Raw genomic sequence first — 21,296 nt, forward strand, 5'->3', positions numbered from 1 at the left:
CTACGTTTACGAAGAACACTACCACCTGAGGAAAAGCGTCCGACACCACCTCCGCCTCCAGGGCCAGCAGTACGCTGCCGCGTAATACAATCAACGTTAAAATAGCCAAGTCATCCGGCTCGTGAAGGGTAGCACGAAGCTTTATCGCCACCCGGTTCACTCGGTTACCTCGACCCAAAGCGCCAACCACCACCAACGGCGCCTACTATTATCACGGGCATCACCATCGGTAGTACCTCCCCCAACCCCTTCATTAGCGCCAACCACGAGCGCAACAACCACCAAACGTACCGCCACCACCTGTTGCAACGCACGCAGCAGGGCCACGAACATAGGCCTGCGGTCACTAATGTTAACACCTACAACAAGCGACAACAATACTAGCCGCAACCTTATCCGCTACGACCATAACGGCTACAACAATACTAGCCGCAACCTTATCAGCTACGACCATACGGGCTACAATAATACCAGCTACAATAACAATCACAGGGCAGCGAACATAGGCCTGCGGCCATCCCAATTGCGACAACGAATATCAGCGGTTAAAGCGGTGAGTTCGTTCCAATACTGAACTAAATATACGTATTTGTAGCCTCGACCTTGTTCTTAAAATTTTTTTTTTGACTCTACAACAACATATATTATTAATATACAAACATATTCAAATTCAAGGCTATCACCCTAGTATAGAATCCTAACACGTAATACATACATACATGCATATACCTAAGTTAGAGAGCAAGCTGCATCCACTTGTAGTAAAGTTAACTTATTATACCATGCAAAAAAAAAAGTAGCCGTAACGTAAAGTTAAGTAAAGAGGTTTAATTAACTTAGAAGCAAAAAAAAAACAAAACATATCTTAATGGTCATAGATAGGCAATTTGTACTGCCTGTGAAACGAAAAAAAGTTTCAGGTATTAAAATTTGCTTTGCGTTACAGTAAAATTTTACTATTACTTTTTAATTAATGCAATTGTTGCGGATATGTTTTTGGAATGAGCAAAAGGTATTGATATTGTTTCTGTAAGGAATAAAGTTTTATTGGTAATTCAAATTCAATTGCATTATCAGTTAAAACGCATTAAATTTATATTAAGGGATGCAATTAACGAGTAATGCAAATTAATTTACATTATCAACAAAAAATATACTATTTTCTATAATCTTTATCAGTAAACTGTTAAATTTAGTGATAATGTAAATTAAAGTACATGCAAATTTTTATTGCTTACTGCCATCTTACTAACTGCAGCATGCCCGTGTAAATTGTGAATAATTAATATGGCATCAACTTTATTGCTTTTTTCATTATCAACCTCAACTCAAGAAGTGAATGCATTGTCGAGCTTAACTTACAAATCATAAAATTTGCAGTGGAACTTAAATTGCTTCATTCTACATGAATATATGTCAAAAATAAATTTATACATATTAAAGTAATATTATTATATACATACATGAAACATTTCAAATCTGAATTATATTCTTTGTTCTTTCATTTTATTATTTTAATTTTATTTTTTTTAGACTTAGTTAAATTAAAAACAAAACAATACCAGCACTGACTGGTAAATACAAAACAGTTTACATTTTACCTGAACATGTAAAACGATGTCGTTAGTTTTACTATAAATTTAAAAGTTCACGTTTTACCTGAACATGTAAAACGATTTCGTTAATTTTACCATACATTTAAAAGTTCACGTTTTACTTGAACATGTAAAACGATTTCGTTAGTTTTACCATAAATTTAAAAGTTCACGTTTTACCTGAACATGTAAAATGATGTCGTTAATTATACTCAGTTGAGCAGAGCTCACAGAGTATATTAAGTTTGATTGGATAACGGTTGGTTGTACATATATAAAGGAATCGAGATATATATATACTTCCATATATCAAAATAATCAGGATCGAAAAAAAATTTGATTGAGCCATGTCCGTCCCTCCGTCCGTCCGTCCGTTAACACGATAACTTGAGTAAATTTTGAGGTATCTTGATGAAATTTGGTATGTAGGTTCCTGAGTACTCATCTCAGATCGCTATTCAAAATGAACGATATCGGACTATAACCACGCCCACTTTTTCGATATCGAAAATTTCGAAAAACCGAAAAAGTGCGATAATTCATTACAAAAGACCGATAAAGCGATGAAGCTTGGTAGATGAGTTGAACTTATGACGCAAAATAGAAAATTGGTAAAATTGTGAACAATGGGCGTGGCACCGCCCACTTTTAAAAGAAGGTAATTTAAAACTTTTACAAGCTGTAATTTGGCAGTCGTTGAAGATATCATGATGAAATTTGGCAGGAACGTTACTCTTATTACTATATGTACGCTTAATAAAAAATAGCAAAATTGGAGAAGGACCACGCCCACTTTAAAAAAAAAATTTTTTAAAGTAAAATTTTAACAAAAAATTTAATATCTTTACAGTATATAAGTAAATTATGTCAAGATTCAACTCCAGTAATGATATGGTGCAACAAAATACAAAAATAAAAGAAAATTTAAAAATGGGCGTGGCTCCGCCCTTTTTAATTTAATTTGTCTAGGATACTTTTAACGCCTTAAGTCGAACAAAAATTAACCAATCCTTTTGAAATTTGGTAGGGGCATAGATTTTATGTCGTTAACTGTTTTCTGTGAAAATGGGCGAAATCGGTTGATGCCACGCCCAGTTTTTATACACAGTCGTCCGTCTGTCCTTCCGCATGGCCGTTAACACGATAACTTGAGCAAAAATCGATATATCTTTACTAAACTCAGTTCACGTACTTATCTGAACTCACTTTATCTTGGTATGAAAAATGAACGAAATCCGATTATGACCACGCCCACTTTTTCCATATCGAAAATTACGAAAAATGAAAAAAATGCCATAATTCTATACCAAATACGAAAAAAGGGATGAAATATGGTAAGGTAATTGGATTGTTTTATTGACGCGAAATATAACTTTAGAGAAAACTTTATAAAATGGTTGTGACACCTACCATATTAAGTAGAAGAAAATGAAAAAGTTCTGCAGGGCGAAATAAAATACCCTTAAAATCTTGGCAGGTATTACATATATAAATAAGTTAGCGGTATCCAACAGATGATGTTCTGGGTCACCCTGGTCCACATTTTGGTCGATATCTGGAAAACGCCTTCACATATACAACTACCACCACTCCCTTTTAAAACTCTCATTAATACCTTTAATTTGATACCCATATCGTACAAACTCATTCTAGAGTCACCCCTGGTCCACCTTTATGGCGATATTTCGAAAAGGCGAACACCTATAGAACGAAGGCCCACTCCCTTTTAAAAATACTCATTAACACCTTTCATTTGATATCCATATCGTACAAACAAAGTCTAGAGTCACCCCTGGTCCAGAAAGGCCCACTCCCTTTTAAAATACTCATTAACTCCTTTCGTTTGATACCCATATTGCACAAACGAATTCTAGGGTCACCCCTGGTCCACCTTTATGGCGATATCTCGAAACGGCGTCCACCTATGGAACTAAGGATTACTCCCTTTTAAAATACTCATTAACACCTTTCATTTGATACCCATATCGTACAAACGCATTCTAGAGTCACACCTGGTCCATCTTTATGGCGATATCTCGAAAAGGCGTCCACCTATAGAACTAAGGCCCACTCCCTCTTAAAATACTCATTAACTCCTTTCGTTTGATACCCATATTGCACAAACGAATTCTAGAGTCACCCCTGGCCCACCTTTATGGCGATATCTCGAAACGGCGTCCACCTATAGAACTAAGGCCCACTCCCTTTTAAAATACTCATTAACACCTTTCGTTTGATGCCCATATTGTGCAAACAAATTCTAGGGTCACCCCTGGTCCACCTTTATGGCGATATCTCGAAACGGCGTCCACCTATGGAACTAAGGATTACTCCCTTTTAAAATGCTCATTAACACCTTTCATTTGATACCCATATCGTACAAACGCATTCTAGAGTCACCCCTGGTCCATCTTTACGGCGATATCTCGAAAAGGCGTCCATCTATAGAACTTAGGTCCACGCCCTTTTAAAATACTCATTAATACCTTTCATTTGATACCCATATCGTACAAACGCATTCTAGAGTCAACCCTGATCCACCTTTATGGCTATATCCCTAAATGGCGTCCACCTATAGAACTATGGCCCACTCCCTCATAAAATACTCTTTAATGCCCTTCATTTGATACACATGTCATACAAACACATTCCAGGGTTTCCCTCGGTTCATTTTCCTACATGGTTATTTTCCCTTATGTTGTCACCATAGCTCTCAACTGAGTATGTAATGTTCGGTTACACCCGAACTTAACCTTCCTTACTTGTTTTTCTATGAATTTAAAAGTTCACGTTTTACCTGAACATGTAAAACGATTCCGTTAATTTTCCTATAAATTTAAAAGTTATGTTTTACTTGAATATGTGAAACAATTTCTTCGAGGAGTATGATTTACCTCAAGTTTAATCTTAATTGCGTTTATAACAAATTTTCTTAGTACATATTATATATTAGTGTCATTATACTATGCGTTATACCGAATTGATATTTTGTTAAACTCAAAAATAAACTACAACAACATATTAATTTTGTAAGGGGGCCCCAATTATCGGAATTTGTATCCAAACTTTATAGCCCTAAAATAGGTTTGTGAATGAAAAGAAAAAGGGCATTTAACCAAATTTTTACTTTGTATGTAATATATCTACTATTCATAAGCACATTTATTTACAATTTTTTTTTCTCACACCAAGCGCTTATAACCCTTGTCAAGAAAAAAAAGGGGGTGACATAAATATAGGTATAGCTTGAAATATTTCTTTTATGCATATATACGATAGTAATAATGAAATCTGAATAAACTTGTAAATAATATGGGAATGCTGGCGTCCACATTTATTTAGAAGGCACTAGGTAGGGTCTACAGGTAAGGGGCCACCGAAATTTTAGGTGCGTCGGTGGCCATGGTTTTTGAGGGTGGGACATAAGCACCGGGCGTCGCAACACCACCCGCGGCGCCCCCATGTATATTCGGCCCTTTTTGTTTATTTTCCCTTTTCAGCTTTTTTTTTTAATTTTATTTTCAGTTTTTTTTTTGATTTTAAAATTTTATGAGTTAGTAACCGGTCATTTCCGGTTTGGTTAGCTTTGTCTCCTTTTGCGTTAGATTTTTTTTTTGAGTTTCTTCTTTTTGAATTTGAATTTAAAGTTTTGAATGTTAACGGTCTGTCCGTGACATCCGGTTCGGCCGGATGTTGTTTTATTTTGAATTATAAGCGTTTTGAGTCGTCTCTGCGCTTTTTGACAGTTGAGTTTTGATAGGCATGATAGGAACTTTTTTCTGTTCATGGCGCAGGAACAGTAAGGTTGGCAAGGACCCGCCCCAGCCGACAATGACTAGCCAATGTGCACCACCACATCATGCCGACCGCCTTCCTTACTGCTTCCACTGTAAATGCGATTCCATAACACCCCTTGAAAGTAGTGTGGTGTTCCTCCTTGTATAAACGTAGGTACTGGATGAGCAAATGTATGTTCTTACAGCCACAGCTAGAATATTTGGGATATTGCTATGCGCACATCGTCAACATCAAATTACCTAGAATGAAAAAGAACCTTATATCAGTAAGAATAGATTAAAAGTTTTTAATATAAGCCGAAAAGTATTCTATAAATAGGGCTCCACAATTAGCTCTTTTCTGAGAGGCCAAAGGCACAAGAGAAATTTCAGATAACTAGAATCAGGACCTGGTAAAGTAACTTCAAATGAACCTCCACCATGCCTATGCATTTTCCGATGACAGGGGTACCCAAAGATACTTTGCTGTTGCATTCATAGAGAACATAAAATTATAACAAGGGACAATTGATTGATGTTACGAAGAAAATTAGACGTGCTATAAAAACAAATAAATACAGATGACTGTTTAATCTATTATGCGAAGTTCTTGAATGGATGTTCAAGTTGAAAAGGGCAAAGTACTGCTAAAACTGCTTTCCCCGAGAAACCCGGGAGCGAATTGATATGACTACGCCTATCCTTCCTTAGCAGCAATGCCGAGCACCAGTTCCGCGCTGGACAGGAAAATAAAAGCTTGGTTGTCTTCAAGTTGATCATATGATCGTTTGATGCATCTGACCTGTATATCTAATTTTCCCCGATTTTCTGGGCTCAGCAAGGGTATTCTCCTGAAAGGTACATTTGTTGCACCCTGCTGCCTGGCCGCTCACTCAACGACACCAGGCACGACGGAACTTGCCTTGGGACACCCAAAGTGCACCCACGCTTCTCATGGATCCAGTGGGTTAGAGGACTTAGAGTATACCCGCGGTAGGTATGCTTGTCGTAAGAGGCGACTAAAATACCAAATTGATTCAAGGGGTTGTGTAGCGCAACCCTTTCAATGGGTTGCCAGCGCACTATATAGAGCTCTGTGAAGTTGGCACCTACTTGAACGAATAATTAAAAAAACCATATCTCATTCGTTTGTCCGCCGTTTGTCCAGGAAAAATTTTCGTTTGCCCACCTTTTGTTAAAAAGTTATAACAAAAATATTTTTTTTTTTTTTCGAAAAAACCCCAAAATTTTTGTTCGCTTTATTGTGCTAAATCGTATGTCCGTCGTTTGCCTATCGTTTGTCCATGTTTGTCCAGGAGAAGTTTTCGTTTGTCCACCCTTTGTTAAAAAGTTATTTAAATAAAAACAAAAATCGTGTGGACAAACGAAAATTTTTCCTGGACAAACGTGAACAAACGATAGACAAACGAATGGCATTTAGTTTTTTTAAATACTCGCAAATGGAGGTGTCAACTTCACACACGATTTTTTTTTGAAATAACTTTTTAACAAAAGGTGGACAAACGAAAAATTTTCCTGGACAAACATGGACAAACGGTGGACAAACGAATGACATATGGTTTTTTTAATTATTCGCCCAAGTAGCTGCCAACTTGACAGAGCTACTATATAGCTTCTGCAAATACAATTGTCAACCTCACCTATCGGCGGCGAATCCTGTTTCACAAACAGACGAAGCTCTGGTGACCCCAAGCTCGTCAGAGAACTTGGGGGTGGAGAGGGAGGGATGGCCTGAAGGTTTAATGTGGCCATATAAATCATTCCCGAGATGGTCGGGCTAGCACCTTAATGGTCCTGTGTTACCGGAGCGTACCGGATCTGTATCCGGCAAAGGACCATCACATCGATAACATTCCCCAAAGCACTCAGGAGTAACGTTATCGCTACAAAAACAACAACAACACTCCAGGTTTGACATAATCTATGTTACTGTTAGGAGGTTATGTTACAAATCGCACTAATAGACGTCTCGAAAGATAACCTAAGAATCCCAATAGCTATTCTTACAGGGCATTATAGACTGAACAGCCGTATGCAGAAACTGGGCATACTATCGAATAACACCCTGCAAAAATCGCGAGTACTCCATGCATGCATGTATGCAGTACTCGCTATGGACCAAGTGAGTGCTCCAAAATTAACCACAATTCATACACAAAATATGGTCCAATTAACATTGCGATGTCCTAGGACTGGACCATATACTCCAGCTTGGTAACGCATTACATCAGAGTAGTCAATGGAGTACCCACAGTCCAATAAACATCGTGTAGTGATTACAATCGTTAAAAACGGGCAATGATCAGCTTACAATATGTTCGTGTAGAAACATGAGTTGGTCTATTGCTGCATTACAGTGGAGTATAATGGTAAGTACTCCAGTGGACCACATGATCCAACGATTTCTGCAGGGACATGATCCAACGATTTTCGCAGGGCACATGCCGATTTTGTGGTCGATCAGCAGACGGCGCACCATATTATTCTAGAATACGACGCAATCTCAATACTTAGGCCTAAGTTCATTGGCTCACCATGGTCAGAGCATTCCCACATTTAATCCCTGAAGCCAATAACACTGCTAGGGTTCATCAAGGAAGTCGGCTAGGATGAGGTGCTGTGAAGGAGATGTGCAAGTCACTGTGCAATCCTCAATAAATTATCTATCTATCTACGTTCCGGTAACAAGCACCATTGGGGTACTAGCCCGACCATCTCGGGAACTATTGATATGACTACATTACACCTTCTAGGGATTGAATATTAATGACCGCAATACGAAAGTTTGCTAAAATTTACCATTCTCCATGGAATGCTCGATATATAACTTTCCACGTTTTGAATCAGTAATTAAAAGAGCAAAATTTACTAAAATTCTAACTGGCTGTGGGTAATGTCTTGATGTCCTCTCTTAACGCAATGTAATGGCAACGGCGACGCAAGGAAAATGACAAAAATCTTGTAAATATACTGATAATAATTAATTATGTATTTTGCTCTCCAAACGCTAGTTAAAGAAATCAATTGGTATTTATATGAACTTCGATTTCTTTGGTATTTGCATTCTTCAGTTGATTATCAACAAAAGCATGACAAATTATCACTAACAAATCCATACATGTTGTTTATATATTTAATATGCTAAGCAATTTACTTACCCTATCTGGTGCGATGATTCCTGGAGAATCGGGCCTGACTAGTCGCGATTTATTTTGCCTAAAGAGAGCGTGCTTAACGTGAACCATATCATGATAAGGCACACCTTCGGTGATGCAAACAATCAAAGTAATTTCTGCTTCTAGGATAGCAGCAGCAGCTCCCAGTGGCGGCACATAAATAACAGTTGCATGCGGATCAGTTGCCTTTTTTGCTTCGGCTACCTATTCAATCAGCCCTATTCTTGAATCCATCGTAGAAAATCTACGAATACAACCCTCTGCTACGAATACGAAGAATTTGCTATCACTGAACTCATGTGAAACCGAAAAAAGTGCTGCCAACATATAATGTCAAATTTTGGTTATTCGAAGTCAGCTGAGCGATTGTAAATAAAAAATTTCAATTTAAATTTTAATTTAAAATTGCATTATATCATTTAAAAAAAAGTTTAGTGCTTAAAATGGATTCTATATCATTTGCAGCTTTGTTAGAAGAAAATGAGCAAGAAAGGCGTGATTTAAAAATTGCGAGGAGTCTTGAAATTACAAGAGGCTATGTATGTGAAAGGATCCGTGTTTTAATGAACTTATAAAGGTTTTAAAAAATTATGTTTTATAAAAACTTTCCACCTAAACAAGGCTGCGTTTACCTACGTGCTCGGTGTTATAAATGAAGGAAGTACACCGTTCGGTGGGTCATGTTCAATGAGTCCTATAATTCGCTTAGCATCCGTAAAACTTTTTTTTTTTGCGGAAGGTAGCTATCAGCACGAAGTTGGAAAAGATTTTGACTTTCCGATGTGTCAGACCACATTTTCCAAAGTTTTGAAAGATGCCTTACCAATTTTCCAAACGCGGCTATGTCCACAATTGATATACTAAGATATGACCAACGAAGAGAAACGTAGCGTAAAAAGGGAGTTCTACGAAAAATATAGGTTTCAGGGTGTAATCATATTTTATAGTTTTTGCAATAATTGTCATTATTATAAGAACCTTAAAAATTAAAATAATTATTTTAGTAATTTAATTTTAATTTAATTCTTTTAAGCCTTCTTCCAAATCTGTGAAGCTAAGTTGCCGATATGCATACGTATTACAAAAGCATTACTTTTTTCCAGATAGTTGCATCTTTTGTTGGTGGCGCAATACTATTTGCAATGTTTTCCCAAAATTTGTTAACCTCCTCCGTTGGGCACTTTGTAAAGCCTAGCGCCATTTCAGGATGCTGCTGCAATAGGTCAAGTAAGCAGGAACATTGTTGGCGAGTTGTGGCAATTTTTGACCTATTATAACAATATATTGTAATTAAATTAGTATACATATCACTTTTAATAATATACTTATGTTTTATTTGTTTAATATCCCTTTTTATTCTGAATTTTTAATGATTTTACTTTTTCCCGCAAACTGATACGCGTCGTAGAAAATTTGTACGAAACTCTACGATTTCACAGTTCGAGTGTGTTCAGTGAAGGCTTTCTACGAATTTCGAACTTACGATGGATTCAGTAAACGTACTTTCGTAGAATTTACGAAAATCGAGTATACGATGGATTGAAGAATAGGGCTGAATTTAAATTCACATTACATTATCTACTATTGCAATTTTTAATCAATACAAACCAATATAAGTTACCGAAGCAAATACTGGCAACCCAGATGCGAAGTTCCACCCTTATTTGGGGAAATACATCCAACCGGTTTGGTACCGTATTTCAAAGCATTCTGCTTGTGGAAAGTACCTTGTTTACCGGTAAATCCTGGCAAATGACACGTGAATCTGCATTTAGTTGTAGGTTTCCTCTTGTTTTGGCATATTCTGAGCTGAATCGCACGTCGGCTGAGATGCTATCTATTAGAATAAAAAACGACCATCATCACTTTCACCAGAAGAAGGGCCCTACCAGCCCTGAGAGCAATTACAATAGATGGCAATTAGAACATGGAACCGCATTGAAATACTTGGGGGTAATTTTTGACACCAAGCTCCTATGGAAACAGCACTTCCACTCCATGAGAGCTAGGGCCACGAGGTCCATCATGATATGCAAACGTTTAGCAGGCAAATCATGGGGCTGTAGCCCGCATGTGCTAAGATGGATGTATACCATGATAGTAAAACCTATGATAACATACGGTTCGATAGCTTGGGCATCGAAAACAACTCGGGCGACGACGAGGCAAGCACTGTCAAAACTTCAGCGACTGGTATGTGTATGCATCACGGGAGCTATGCGCACATGCCCTACAGCAGCGCTGGAGGCTATCCTCGATCTGACCCCGCTGCATATATCAATAGAGCAGTCAGCCAAGCGAACCCTCCTGAATCTTGCTAAGGAGGGCTCGGGCATTGGTAAAGTCTTATCGTCCCGAAACATGGAGGAATTGAGAGAGAAGATCCCAATCTCTCAACTCCCGAGGGATGATATCCTCAGGCAGATAGTCTATGAGAGAAGGTACAAAGTAGAATTGGGAGACAAGGGTACGTGGGAGGAAAGCAGAATTGTGTACATTCATCAGCTAAATAGAATAGTATGGTATACAGATGGCTCGAACACGCCAGAGGGGATTGGATCTGGAGTCAATGGACCCAGAGCCAAGATATCAACGCCTCTGGGAGCACACCCGAGCATTTTTCAAGCGGAAGTATTCGCTATAAGCCAGTGTGCTGACCTGAACATTCAGCGCGAATACTCCAATGAGACAATTGCCATACTCAGTGACAGTCAGGCCGCCCTCAAGGCGAACTCGGCGTCTGAAATAAAATCAGCATTTTTCAAGCGGAAGTATTCACTATAAGCCAGTGTGCTGACCTGAACCTTCAGCGCGAATACTCCAGTGAGACAATTGCCATACTCAGTGACAGTCAGGCCGCCTTCAAGGCGATCTCGGCGTCTGAAAAGCTAAATCAACTAGGAGCACACAACAAACTGTTGTTGGCCTGGGTTCCTGGCCACAGGGGAGTGGAGGGCAATGAGCAAGCGGACAGCCTGGCAAGGGAGGCAGCAACGACACGACCTATTGGTCCTGAGCCGTTCCAGCCAGTAGGCCCGCAGGAAATCAGAGGGCATCTACTAGTAGAAGAAAGGGAAAAGAGGGAAGAACACTGGCGCAATATGCCAGGCCTGAGGCAATCTAAGTTACTGTTGGGGGGCTACAACACAACTCGATATAGGGCATTAATGGGCCTGTCGAAAGATAACCTGAGGATCTTAACAGCTAATCTTACAGGACATTGCAGACTGAACAGCCACATGCAGAAGCTGGGCATACTATCGAACAACACATGCCGATTTTGTGATCGATCAGCGGAGACGGCGGAACATATACTCTTGGAATGTGACGCAATCTCAAGACGTAGGGCTAAATTTTTGGGCTCACCATGGCCAGAGCATTCTCACATCAAATCCCTCAAGCCAGCTGAACTGCTAGGGTTCATCAGAGAAGTCGGCTTGGATGAGGTGCTGTGCAGCAGTTGAGGGCACAATAAACCAATGGTCGCAGTGCGATCCTCAATTAATTATATATCTATCTATTAGAATAATATACCATTTTTTTATTATTTAAAAATGCACATGCGTATGAAAAGCAGAAAGTAAATGATGTTGTTGTTGTTGTAGCGATAAAGACACTACCCGTTATCGACTTTGTTGGCCCTTTGCCGGATGCAGATCGGGTACGTTCCGGGAACAAGCACCATTAAGGTACTAGCCCGATCATCTCGGGAGCGATCTAGTATGACTAGATGAAACCTTCTAGGCCATCCCGTCGATTCTATACAACTTAATATTATTTTCGGCGAAGGCCGCCAACGCAGAAAGGTGTTCTGTGCAACAAAATTTTTAATTTCCGCTTTGGGATTCTAAAAACGGAGCTCTACACGCGTCTTTTGATACCACCTTTGTTTAGGTTATGCACTGTCTTGTAAAAAGTTACCTTTTTTTGGTTTTGGAAATCGAATCTTCCAATTCAAATTGGTGGCGCAGTAGGACTTGGTTGCCTCTAGTTAAAGCGCCAGGTTAATTTAGAAGTGCCTAAACAGCTAACACATGTCACAACTTAACTTAAAAGCCCGTAGCACTGAATTTTTTCTTTTTACACACCAGGTTAAGCGAGAGCTTGTAAGTTTTATTATCGCAATTATATTTCTTCTTCGTTTTAAAATGTTTTCCCGGAATAATTAATAAATTGTCATTTCGATGACAGCATGAAACGTCGATGTGTTAGTGGAGAGCGAAAAAAGCTTTGAATGTGTGGGTGAACTAGTTACCTCTGTCTTGTAGGGAATTAACAGGTCAAAGCATCAGAGTTGCATTTTACATGTTTTTTCATTCGAGGCGGTGATAGACTGTCAAACTTTGTTTGTTTTTTTTTTTTGTTTATATACATTTGGTAAGAAAATTTAATTCTTCGCAGTGTTTTTTTTTTGAAACGTTTTACAAATAAAATATCTTTAATTTATGTAATAGGATTTGTTTTTAAACAAAAATTTTCCCATATCTAGGATCGCACTCCGTGCCCTTACAAGAAGTAAAAAAAACATTTTTCGTGGAACTCCAACAGATTACGTAAAAAAATCCAGAACAATGACTGAAGCAAAGGATAATTCAATTACTACTGCTTACCAGGCACACAAAGCTCTACAATTAGAATTAACCGATTTTGTGGATAATACAACATTTCATGTGTATCTGGTCAAACAACTACGTTGTTGTTGTTGTAGCGATAAGGACACTCCCGAAGGCCTTAGGCCTGAGTGTTATCGATGTTGATGGTCCTTTGCCGGATGCAGATCTGGTACGTTCCGGTAACAAGCCCGACCATCTCGGGAACGATTTGTTATGACCACATGCGACCTTCCAAGCCATACATACCGCCCTCCCGTCGCCAGAGCCTCGGCTGTTAATGAAACAGGAATCGCCACGGATAGGTGAGGTTGACAATTGTGTTGGAGAAGCTATATATTGCGCTACACAACCCCTTCAATCTATTTGGTATTTTAGTCGCCTCTTACGACAGGCATACCTACCGCGGGTATATTCTAACCCCCTGACCCGCTGGGGAAAAAAATTACGGTGTTTATACATGTGCATATGTTTTTAAGAATCATTTGGTGCAACATGGTTGCAACGTTTGTTGCCGTCTACATACGCTCAAAGGATGGTGCGTCAGCGTAGTAATAGCAGTAGCAGAGGCAATGACTTGTTAAGACGAGATGTTGTTCTTATTAAATACATGTTCATATTATTGTTACATTAAAATACATGGAACTTTTTGTAATAAGTCTTTGATATAATAGGTATATAAATATGTACTAAAACACAAAAATTATTAATTTTAATAAAGCTATTCCTGCTGTTGTAGATCCAAAGATTATAGGATTTCAATTTGGTGTCAACCTCGCTATTACAACTTGCACAGGCTAAAGCCTTTTTTCCTCTATAGGTCTAGAAAAAAAATCCCGAAACATTACATGCTTTACATTAAACTTTGGAACTTACATTAAAAGATGCATACAATACAAAACGGTCCCTTATTTATATATCATAAACAAAATTAATGTTGCGACTATTGTATATTTTTCAAATCAATACCTTCTTGCACCATTTATCGATGATGATGCATTTATCGACAATATAATCAACCTCTTCAATGGTGGTAAAACGACCTACACCAAACCTTTAAAAATGTAACAATAAATTGCTTTCAAATTAACTACATAATTCAGTACGGTAAGCTCGTATACCTTATTGAACTATGTGCAAAATCCTCATCAGTTCCACTCGCACGTAGTACGTACAAAGGTTCCAGTTATGCTGAAGTACAGCTGAGCCACTAGACAATACCACATTTTTTAAGGCCATCAGTAAGGATGGCTTTTAACATAAGGAAATGATAAATTTAAACAATCACTATATATTCGCTCTGGATCACCATTACGTACAACATTTGATAATCTTGAAGTGATGCTATCATATAAAAGTTTCGAAAGAAAATCTATCCATTTCTTATCATATTCCATTTCTTTGAGTGCAAGATCACATGCAGCGCATGCATAGACCAGGCTCTTGTCCACCACCACTCTGTATGGGTTCAAGACCATATAATTTATGGCCAGATATTGACATTAAATCAATGTTCATTGCATTAGCATTAATTAGAGCTTTGCCAACTGCATGTGGTGCGTCGGTGTGAAAGAATATTTTTCGTGAACGGCAAAGTGCTCTTATATCTGTTACTGGTTGCTTAACACCTGCAAAGAGAGAAATCGTGTAACCCATTTTCCACTTTCGGATTATTAATACTGATGTCAAGATCCGTCTTTTGACTTCTCTCCGGATATTTTTGGACGAGTTTTAGCAGTTGTGAGCTAAAGTAAAGAATTACCAAAATTACCCTGGTCCCAGAAGGCAGAAGAGTTGATATCATTTAAAAATCAGCAAATTACCTTTCTTTTACGTTAAAAATGTTCTTTTCCTCCAGCTTCATCAGCAAACCAACTTATAATAGTTGTTTTCTTTTCTTTTTGTTTTGGGTTTCTTCTTCCATCACTTTTGACAGAATGATTGACAGTTTATCGACGATCGGCAACAACAAAATTCACAGGAGGGTTGCATTTTCACTTATGCTTCTACCTCCCTACAAGACGGAGGTAACTAGTTCACCCACATATTCAAAGCTTTTTCCGCTCTCCACTAACACATAGACGTTTCATGCTGTCATAAAAATGACAGTTCATTAATTATTCCGGGAAACTTTGAAACGGAGAAAAAATATCATTGTTTACAACGAAAAATATCTTGTGCTTTTAGTTGTGACATGTGACGGAAATTAAAAATTTTGTTGCAGAGAACACCTTTTTGCGTTGGCGGCCTTCGCCTAAAATAATATTAAGTTAATTTTAGTTGAGACATGTGACGGAAATTAAAAATTTTGTTGCAGAGACCATTTTTTGCGTTGGCGGCCTTCGCCCAAAATAATATTAAGGGTAACGTTTTACAAGACGGTGCACCACCTAATTTAAAAATATCAAATAATTATAAAAACGGAGCTCGAGGTGCGTCTTTTGATTCCACGTTTGATAATTTTTGATAAAAATTAGGTGGTGCACCGTCTTTTAAATCGTTACCATATTAAGTTGAATAGAATCGACGGGATGGCCTACAAGGTTTCATGTCATACTAAATCGCTCCCGATATGGTCGGGCTAGTACTTTAATGGTTCCCGGAACGTGCCCGATCTGCATCCGGCAAAGGACCAACAAAGTCGATAACCGGGAGTGTCCTTATCGCTACAACAACAACAACATTATTTACTTTCTGATTTTCATTCATACGTATGTGCATTTTTAAATAATAAAAAAAATGTTATATTATTCTAATAGATAGCATCTCCGTCGGGTTGCGATTTAGCTCAGAATATGCCAAAATCAGAGGAAATCTACAATTAAATGCAGATTCACGTGTCATTTGCCAAGGATACAAGGTACTTTACAACCAACATGCTTTGGAATACGGTACCAAACTGGTTGGATGTATTTCCCTAAAAAGGGTGGAACTACGCATCTTGGTTTGCCAGTATTTGCTTCGGTAATTTATATTGATTTGTATTGATTAAAAATTGCAATAGTAGATAATGTAATGTGAATTTAAATTGAATAGGTAGCCGGAGCAAAAAAGGCAACTGATCGGCATGCAACTGTTATTTATGTGGCCCACCGGGAGATGCTGCTGCTATCCTAGAAGCATTAGAAGCAGAAATGTCTTTGATTGTTTGCATCACCAAAGGTGTGCCATAACATGATATGGTTCGCGTTAAGCACGCTCTCTTAAGGCAAAAAAAATCGCGTATAGTCAGGCCCGATTGTCCAGGAATCATCACACCAGAAAGGGTAAGTAAATTTGCTACCATATTAAATATATAGCAACATATATGAATTTTTTAGTGATAATTTGTCATGCTTTTGTTGATAATCAACTGAAGAATGCAAATACGACAGAGTTCGAAGTTCATGTGAAAACCAATTAATTTTTTTAATTAGCGTTTGGAGAGAAAAATACATATGTATGTATGCATAGAACTGCATAGAAGGGGAGGAATTAATTAATTATTATCAGTAGATTTTCAATATTTTTGTCATTTTCCCTGCATCGCAGTTGTCATTACATTGCGTTAAGAGAGGACATCAAGACATTACCCACAGCCAGTTAGAATTTTAGTAAATTTTGCTCTTTTAATTACTGATTCAAAACGTGGAAAGTTATATATCGAGCATTCCATGGAGAATGGTAAATTTTAGCAAACTTTCGTATTGCGGTCATTAATATTCAATCCCTAGAAGGTGTAATGTAGTCATATCAATAGTTCCCGAGATGGTCGGGCTAGTACCCCAATGGTGCTTGTTACCGGAACGTAGATAGATAGATAATTTATTGAGGATTGCACCGTGACTTGCACATCTCCTTCACATCACCTCATCCTAGCCGACTTCCTTAATGAACCCCAGCAGTGTTCTTGGGTTGAGGGATTAAATGTGGGAATGCTCTCGCCATGGTGAGCCCATAAACTTAGCCCTACGTCTTGAAATTGCGCGCAATCTAGAAGGATATGGTCCGCCGTCTGCAGATCCACCACAAAATCGGAACGGCTCGGGATCGATGGGTCATGCAGTTGCTGTCTCTCTTTCTGTGTTGTCCGCCTGCCTTTGTTGTTGTAGCAGTGCTTCGCCCCATCCAATAGGTGCGACCGATCACAAATTGTCATCAATGTCCTCTAAAGGGAGTCCAAAGAAACTTTCTGTTTCAACAGGGGTGGACCATAATGAGAGGAGTGTTAGAGGCGTTTGTTCCACAATACAGTTAAAGAGATGGTTGGTGGCATGTGGGGACACATTACAAGCAGGACAATGTTTTGTATGTCGGGGTTGATTCTGGATAGGTAAGAGTTTAACCTGTTACGGTATCCAGATCGAAGTTGAGAGTGACTACTCGCGTTTCCCTAGGGAGAGTGCGTTCCTCCTCTGCTAGTTTTGTTCTTTGAGTACAGGAATCATCGGCATAGAGGTCCGACGCCTGTTTGTGGAGTTCACTGAAGACATGCTTGTGTTTTTTAGCTTCATACGGCTGTGTTCTCAGGCGCCATATTTCCTCATAATGTAATGCGAGTGATTCCGATCAGCAACAGTAAATATCGGCTGAAAATACCGAATTCCAGCGAAATTAGTTTTTCGAACTGTTTGGAGTTACAGGTGGCGACCGATTTTCTTTTCCATAGGGCCGGATGGATTTTATTTTGCTGCTTCCAATATTACCATTCCCTTTTCGCGCTCCAGTATCGGATATATCATGTAAAAAATAGGAGGAGAAAAACTTTATCTTATTGGAAGGGTTTTACAATGCTCCAATAAATTTTTTTTAAAACTATTGAAGTTATTACTATTTTTTATGGGATTAGGAAGTTCATTGAAATATTTCAGGCCCTTATATATATGACCCTCCTAAAAAGATTATTTTCCGGCAAACGCAGCAAACCCATTTCTCAGTACCGGGGTCAGGAGAAGGACCCGGATTGGGGTCGATACCTTCCTGGAAGAGGAGAGTATGGCACAGACCCGCTGCAAGGATCTGCTGGGAGGTTGACAATTTGTGGGAGAGACGCAACAAATTAAACACTGAGTCCGCCTGCTCATTACCCTCCACTTCCCTGTGGCCTAGGACCCAGGGCAACAGTACTACGTTGTGTGCTCCTAATTGATTCAGCTTTTCTACGCACTGAAGGACCAGTGCTGACTTTATTTCGAACACCGCAAATGCCTTTAGTGGGGACTAACTGTCTGACTAAATATGGCAATTGTTTCATTGGGGTATCAGCGCTGAAGGTTCAGCTTAGCGCACTAACTTATGGCGAATACTTCCGCTCGGAAAATGCTCGGATGTGCTTTTAGAGGTACTGATAATTTGGCTCTGGGTCCGAAAACTCTGGCTCTAATCCCCTCTGGCGTCTTCGAGCCATCTATGTACCATACGATCTTGAGCAGACTAGTAATACATTGCACCCGCCTACACCTATACAGCCGTACCAAGAGACGGAGCAGCCCATTACATATTGGCACAACCGGAGCACTGCTGGGCATCCATACTATATGAAAGCTATGCATTCAAAAGTGTTTGTACCAGTGGCTGGTGCACACCGAACTGGACCAATGTATGCTATATTGAGGCCTGCACAAATACCAAGCTATGTTTATGTAAATAATGTTACTGCTAATGTCAATTTGCACGGTTGAGCACATACAGTACCTACGTTTATACAAGGTGGAACACCACACTACCTACAGGGCGATGTAGCCACCGATAAGGTTGTTGTAAGAGATTAATTAAAATATGTTATTCATAAACACTGATTCTTACATTTTCATTAGAGTTGTGCTTTTTCGTTCATTTCAGAGATTCGATTCTTTAGTTCTTTTTCTGATGAACGAACAAGTTGTTATTTTTTGTTTTCAAGCAAATTTGTTCACTGCTGCTTGCACCCGCGAAAAAAGCCAACAAGTATAGATGAGGGTGTGTATGCAGCAATGCTTTGTGTAGGTATATTTAAATGTGTTAGGAATAAATAAGTTAATATATACATATATGTTTAATTAACTTCAAAAAAAGTTACAAATTTCGGAAGATCCAGAAAATTGAAAGAGTACAGACAAAAATTGTAATTATGATCTTTTCAAGTTTAATAAATGTAATTAGTTTCTTACAAAAGATGTTTTTCATAATTAGTCCATACATATATTGTTTTAGCAGTGCCACACACAAAGATGACCACACATATCTTTAGTGTAAGTGGCATCACCGACATTCGTGCTCAGAATTTCTGCGTATGTATGTATGAATTTACAATGTTCGCGAACGAGAAGTGAGAAAGAATAAATAAGATAAATTAGATAAAACGAACTAAAGGAACAAATGAACTAAAAGAACAAATAGAACCGAAATCGAAGATCTAGTTCACTTGTTCAGTTGAGAGAGCCGGTCAATTGAACAAGCTCAGAACGAAACGACCCAACTCTAATTTTCATTATCATTAAACTGTAGACTAGACTCATGACGGGCATTCTTTCTGGACACTGCCTTCTGGCGTCACATGCCTTTAAATTAGGCTTGGTCAGTGATAGCAGATGTAGGAAGTGCGGGTTGGAGGAGGAAACGATCGATTACGTTCTGTGCTCGTGCCCTGCGCTTGCCAGGCTAAGACTCCAGCTGACAGCTGTCAGATCTAGAAGCAGGAAGTGGCTTAAGTTGTAGGAAGCCGCTAACCCGCTGGAGCCATGAGAAGCGTGAGTGCACTTTGGGTGTCCCAAGACAAGTTCCGTACCTGCTCCGAATAATTTGTAGCTATCTAAGCGACAAAGTACTCTCTTTTGATACGGATGAGGGACTAAGAAAGCACAACACCACGGGCGGTGTCCTTCAGGGATCTGTTCTAGGTCCAACTCTTTGGAATGCGATGTATGACGGGGTGCTACAAATCGACCTTCCCGGAGGTACAGAAATTGTCGGCTATGCAGATGATATTGTCGTAGTAGCAGTGGCCAAGAAACTTGATCTGCTCCAAGCATTATGTAATGGCGCCGTGGGAAGAATAAAGGAATGGTTGACTAACATGGGGCTGGAGATGGCTAGCAATAAGACAGAAGTGGTTCTGATGAGCTCAAAGCGGACTGTGGATGAGTTGGCCCTAACCATAGGAGATTATCAAATAAATTCAAAGCCCTCCTTGAAATATCTAGGAGTAATCATTGACTCAAAACTAACTTTTAGGGAGCACTTCAGGGCGGTGGGGGATAAAGTTTCTAGAGTTAGTGGAACCCTAACGTGAATAATGCCCAACATCGGCGGCCCAAGCGAAGCTACCCGTCAGCTATTATCCAACGTAACCAGCTCTATAATATTATATGCAGCACCAGTATGGCACAGATCTGAAATGGTCCACCAAAAAGATATACTAGCAGCCTACCGCATTACTGCTATACGAATAGCATGTGCTGTTCCCACGACGCGATCCATGTTTTATCCAGGAAAATCCCAGTAGATCTACTCTCAGGTGAAATGGCTGATCTGTATGGCATTGGATTCAGCCGACCATCTGAAGATGCTAAGAAAAGCGCAAGGTCACGAACAATAGTTATGTGGCAAGAACGGTGGGAAGATTCGAGAAAAGAGCGCTGGACCTTCATGCTAGTCCGGAATATAGCGGAATGGTACGAGCGAAAACACGGCGAACTAAATTACCATCTCACACAGATATTGAGCGGGCACGGTAGCGTCACGGAATATCTACATAAGCGTGGGATAGAGAAGGATACTTTCTGTCCAAGCTGTCCGTCCGAATTGGAGAGCGCAGAACATGTAATGTTTCACTGCCATCGTTTTCACGGCGAAAGACTGTCTGTAAACAGAGTTTTTGGAGAGGAACCTTCCATTAGGAATTTAGTTCCACGAATTTGAGGACAAATAGATTGTTGGATTGCTGTGAGCAAGATGGCCTTTATAGTAATGACGAAATTGATGCATGACGAAAGGGAGTGTAGAGAAATGCGCATAGGAAGTAGTGCCGACTACATCGCCTTTCCCCCCGTGACGTTATGCCTAACGGCGGTCCCACGGGGTGCGGACACATGGACAGGATTATCCTGGTTGCAATGGGCCACTTGAGGGTAGTGCGCTACCAAAACGTCCAATAAAAAA

General features: G+C 39.3%; 1 protein-coding gene across 5 annotated transcripts in view; it reads right to left on the reverse strand.

Annotated features, from left to right (window-relative positions):
* Positions 1-4,305: 4,305 nt before the first annotated feature.
* The window catches only part of Cerk (Ceramide kinase), a 205,791-nt gene continuing 188,800 nt past the window's right edge, over positions 4,306-21,296 (reverse strand). For 4 of the 5 annotated variants that reach the window (XM_067759888.1, XM_067759887.1, XM_067759890.1 and 1 more), the window contains one exon: positions 9,632-9,836. In XM_067759888.1, coding sequence (XP_067615989.1) covers positions 9,647-9,836 — 190 coding nt within the window. In that variant the 3' untranslated portion in view covers positions 9,632-9,646. Of the gene's footprint in view, positions 5,633-9,631; positions 9,837-21,296 lie in introns of those variants that run through there. The other variant, XM_067759892.1, reaches the window with a different exon arrangement.

This window comes from Eurosta solidaginis, chromosome 1 (genome assembly GCF_040869045.1).
Source record: "Eurosta solidaginis isolate ZX-2024a chromosome 1, ASM4086904v1, whole genome shotgun sequence".
In the NCBI taxonomy this organism is placed as follows: domain Eukaryota; kingdom Metazoa; phylum Arthropoda; class Insecta; order Diptera; family Tephritidae; genus Eurosta; species Eurosta solidaginis.